This window comes from Quercus suber, unplaced genomic scaffold, assembly GCF_002906115.3.
Source record: "Quercus suber isolate HL8 unplaced genomic scaffold, Cork oak 2.0 scaffold_67, whole genome shotgun sequence".
Taxonomy (NCBI): domain Eukaryota; kingdom Viridiplantae; phylum Streptophyta; class Magnoliopsida; order Fagales; family Fagaceae; genus Quercus; species Quercus suber.
The window spans coordinates 1777358-1782426 of NW_027069532.1; the positions used below are offsets into that span (position 1 = coordinate 1777358).

General features: G+C 32.1%; 1 protein-coding gene across 1 annotated transcript; it reads left to right on the forward strand.

Moving 5' to 3' along the window:
• The first annotated feature begins 1070 nt into the window (after positions 1-1070).
• LOC136061324 (protein DETOXIFICATION 27-like) lies at positions 1071-4144 on the forward strand. The gene is made up of 4 exons (XM_065772995.1): positions 1071-1336; positions 1476-1594; positions 3309-3398; positions 3791-4144. Exons 1-4 carry the CDS (start codon positions 1210-1212, stop codon positions 3848-3850), a joined length of 396 nt encoding a protein of 131 aa, XP_065629067.1. The 5' UTR covers positions 1071-1209; the 3' UTR covers positions 3851-4144.
• Positions 4145-5069: the final 925 nt, after the last annotated feature.

Genomic DNA, 5069 nt, shown 5'->3' on the forward strand with positions numbered 1-5069 from the left:
CTCCGTTTTATTCTTCTAACCGTTGCAGGATTCCAAAACCAATAAGGTAACATCTAAACTTCTCTTATCATGGGATGGAGTTAACAAATCTTCTCCTCTAACTATGAGTTCGATAGTACCTTTGTAGATACTCTCTTTGCACCCTCATTAATTATGGGTAGGGGTGCTCCATCTCTCTCTCTCTCTCTCTTAAAAAAAAATTTGAGTGCAAGCAATACTTGAACTTCACAATCAAACTTGGCTTCACAAGCATATCAATCACACTCTCTTTGGGCAGCTATTGATCTAGGCTCACCCCTAATACTATTTTATTGATACTACCCAATTTATTATGTTTTGACACTATGATTTTCCAAAACATCTATGAACCCTAAAATTTGTTTAGGTGGCACCAAAGTAAACAAAATCCATTTGGGATAGCTTAAAATTTATTGATTTATTTAATGTAAAAATTAAGGTAAATAAAAGTATAGATGTCTTAATATATGTAAAAAAAGGTTTAAAAAAATTATATATAAGCTAGCTTAAAATAAGTTTAAATAAACTTGCGTAAAAAAAAAAATAAAATAAAATAAAACAAAAAAAAATTGAACTATTGCATGCATCCAAGTCTATTGTTGTATTATATATGGGGTAAACTTGTTGCACCCAAACTGTTTACACTTTAAACACCCCAAAAGCAGTTGAAACTGTGACTTGAAGTCAAAATTTGTTTGTTATAAACACTACTCATTATATATTGGTTTGGAATTTTCTAAATGGAGCATACATTTTGCCTTTTTATTTTTTATTTTTATTGAGATACATGAGCTTGTGACTTGTGAGGCATGCATGATGCATCCCTCCAATAACAACAATGTGCATATGTAGCTAGGGTATGTAACCAGGCCAGCTTTGAATTACAATGAAAACTTGTTATTATATATGGTACTCTGCTAAGTTTAATTAAAACTAAAATACTCTGATTTCCATTTGTATAAGAAGCAACAGATGCGTGTGTGTATATATATACTTCTCTAAGGACATGAAAGAATTTCAGTTCATGAATAGAAAGTGAAAAGATCCCAATTATATTAAAGCTTCTGGTGATAATACAGAGTGAGGGTCTCAAATGAACTTGGAGCTGGCAATGGGAAAGGGGCTAAATTTGCTACATTAGTATCGGTGGTGACATCAATTGTAATTGGCCTCTTCTTCTGGTTATTGATAATGTTTTTCCACAATGAGGTTGCCTTGATATTCTCTTCAAGTAAACCTGTACTGGAAGAAGTGAACAAGCTTTCGATCCTCTTAGCCCTCACAATTCTTCTCAACAGTGTTCAACCAGTTCTCTCTGGTAATGATTCCTTCATAGATTTTCCCCTCATTATTTAAAATGTGTATAAATAGGGGGAAAAAAAAGAAGCTACATATTTTGAATTTTATATAGTTAATTTAATTTTACTATATATTTTAAATTTTTTTTTTTTAATCAGGCGTGGCTGTGGGATCTGGATGGCAAGCATATGTTGCATACATAAACTTAGGTTGCTACTATCTGGTTGGGGTGCCGCTTGGATTTTTCATGGGATGGGTCCTCCACCAAGGAGTTATGGTACGTATTGTTATATCAATTGAGTCAAGGCAAGCAATCCAAAAACACTTTGTAATGACTATGCTATCCAGTTGCTGATCTCATTGTGTATCTCCCATGCCCACATAAAACTCAAGCTCGTCTAGAATGAATTTCGCATTAAAATTTAAAACTAGGAGGCAAAAGTTGAAAACAAGATAATTTGAAATTGATCAGATTAACCTGCAGGTTGGTATGTACTTAGACTAATTACGAAGAAAGTGTGTGAAGAATATGCAAAACTGAGATAAAATATTTTGGAAGAAATTAATTAGGTATCCTGCAGCAACACTAACTAGAATCATGTTAGGAAAGGTGAGAAACATTTTTCCCCAAGTTCAGAGCCATTATTTGCACAGCATTCTTAGGTTGTTTCTAAGATGCTTTAGATTCTCTTGGATTCTTGTGAAATGTGACTGCAAGAAACACATTCACCAAGTAAAATGTTTTCATGTACTTCTGCTCCAGAAATTTTTTTTAGCTTCATATGAAAAAATTATAATTCATAAGATATGATATTTCGATAAAACTATCTTCGATGCATAAACCTTTCAAAGTGAATTCTGCAACTTGGGGAAAATACATTAATTAAGCAAGGTCCGTGGGTGGTCTAGTGGTCAGGCCCTGGGCCCCCAAGACTCTGGTCTTGGGTTCGAGTACTCTTGATAATCCCCACAAGTGAGAGCAATGTCAAAAAAAGAATAAAAGAAAAAAAGTCAAGGAGTTACGTGCGGGGACAGGCCCATGTTTTTTTTTTTTTTTTTTAAGAAACTTTTTTAGCTATTTTATTTGCATGCCCATATTTTAGAGTTTATAGTTGGCCCTCTTCAAATTTTTAGATTGGTCCAAATAGCCCAAAAAAAAAAAAAAACTAATCACTTAACCCTTTCTTTGAACCCATGGCCCCTGCACAGTCCAAATACAACACAACAAAAAATCCATAAATCATCAATATCATAATTCAATAACTCATAATCAAAAAAATCTCATAGAAAAAAAAATTCCCTTACGAGGGTGACAATAATTTATATAACTTTTTAATTGATTTATAAATTATGGGAAAGTCAATTAAAATATTTAAATTTTTTTCAAAAGATAAAATGTAAAATTCTTTTAGAAGCCAATATTGATGATGTAGCATTACTAACTCTTACTATTAATATTCCAATTTTTTAAAATCCTCAAACAAAGTTTTGAAAACTTCATTAGTGTGATTTTTAGTTGTATTCAAAAGCATGAGTTTATCATATTGGCGAGTTGGTCAATGTGATAAAATTAACATATCAATTCCAATTATCCAAAATTTGGAGATCCGAAGTCCTCTTCTTTTTTTATTCTTTTCTGAAAAAGTTTGAATATCATATTGTAACTTTCAACTTTTTTGGTTCATATTATTTCCTTCCTGACTTAAATATTTATGGTAATAAAGTGCAATTATTTTGTTTACCATGATATATATATATATATATATTTTTTTTTTTCAATAAACCATGTCACTTGAAAATTTTTTTGTTCATGCTTTCGCCCCTCTAAGTTCAAATCTTGGTTCCATCACTAGTTACATGGTGACATGTAGCCACTGAACTAGATTGATTCATACTAGTTAAACTGCACTGAAATTCTTCTGATTTCCATAACATGTATCCATTAAGCCATTAACAACATTGCCTTTTGACATGAAAATAAACTCAATCAGGGAATTTGGGTTGGAATGATTTTTGGTGGAACAGCTGTTCAAACCTTGATATTGGCCATCATTACCATGCGATGTGACTGGGAAAAAGAGGTAAAATCCTTTAGTATTAATTCTGTTTTCTGTATGTGTGTCCATTTGGATTAAACTTGTTGTTGCTGAAACTGAAAACTAAAAACTGAAAACTGAAAACACTATAGCAAAATAATTTTTAAATGTGTAAATAGTACAGTATGACATATTTTTAATATTTTTTATTGCGTAAACAGTGCTAAACAGTACATAAACCGTGCTTTTTTTCATGTACAGTAAAATCATGGGATTTTACTGTTCACTTGCAGGAAAAAAAAAAAAAAAAAAAAAAAAAAAAAAAAAAAAAAAAAAAAAAAGCCCGTAAAACGCAAAACGTGAACTCAGCTTTCAGCTGAATCCAAACGCCCTCTATAATGACTAATCATTTTATTTCTTGTGTTTTGAAATTGCAGGCTGAGAAAGCAAACGTGAACCTAAGGAAGTGGGCAGCTGACACAAAGCAAGAACATTAATATGGTTTTAGAAAAAAAAAAAAAAAAAACATGCCGGAGTCGATAACTATATATAGCCATTACCTCGACGCCAAAGGAGAGTTCAACCCAATAATTTGTTTCTGTCCTAGTTGATCCCGATTCGACACTAGAAGTATATTAATTTTTACCCAATAACCGAATATGTTAGTGGAATAATGTGGCTGGTATATAGTTCGATTGCTTCCACAGTCTTTTGAATTTCATTGGCTTTGAAAAAGCAGCCTTTATAATTAGCTCCATTACTCAATGAAATTACAAGAGCTGTTTATTATTCTTTAGTAGAAACAGAAAAGAAAAAGAAAAAAGAAGAAACTATCTATTAGTTGACATTGGTAGAGGTTTTTAGATTACCAGCACTAATTCCTAACAGGTTCATCATTTGATTGCCAAGAAGAACAAATTTTCACTGCCTCTGATTCAGCAATCAAATGTAGAAATAAATAGAAAAGTATTAATCCAAATATCCATCTCCATGGTAGTATTTTTTTCACGTCTCCACCAATTTGCTTTCTGGGTTGCTCTTAAACCTCCCGAGTTACAGGGTTTTATTAGGTTGTGGTCTGAAACCATTGGTCATGATTCGAGCAAAGTGCTAGTTACGTATACAGCAATGCTCAAAAGGACTAATCAAGTTACAATAATTACTTTTTGTAATTGTTCTGACAGCCTATATTAACCTAAAAAACACTAGATGTACAACTTAATATACGCTAGTGCAACACCTACACTCACGGAATTTAATTTAACCCAAACAATGTGACGTATCTCAAGTGGATCGTCACTTACTCTTGGCAAGAAATATTCAAATCTGCGAAGTTCCTGGAATCATATTCTGCTTCTTTTTAATGGAATAACCATTCAACATGATGAACAAACATGACTTGTGCTTTCTGAAAATTCTACTTGTTTGAGTGTATTTTAATATTTTGTGCAAAGTGATTACAGATGGTTCGATGCCTTGTGTCTAGATTTGAATTGATTAATTGAGGCCTTGGATGGATTATTTGACTTTGTTTATAAGGAAATGTGGTTCGGTATTGCCTCAATTAAGAAGACTTTTTATACCTAAAGTAGGAAATGCAAGTAACAATGAACTACAAAATGTAAGCAAATTAACTAAGTTATCAAGTATAAGTTCTAATTTCTAGGTAAGAACAAATGTCATTGGATTCCAAGTAACTAAGTCATTCATGATGAC

Bases quoted from the DNA above. Each gene is read 5' to 3' on its own strand.
- LOC136061324 (XM_065772995.1), top strand. From the start codon at position 1,210: ATGTTTTTCCACAATGAGGTTGCCTTGATATTCTCTTCAAGTAAACCT. The intron at 1,337-1,475 runs GTAATGATTCCT...TTTTTTAATCAG, and splicing joins TGTTCAACCAGTTCTCTCTG to GCGTGGCTGTGGGATCTGGA. The intron at 3,399-3,790 runs GTAAAATCCTTT...TTGAAATTGCAG, and splicing joins GATGTGACTGGGAAAAAGAG to GCTGAGAAAGCAAACGTGAA.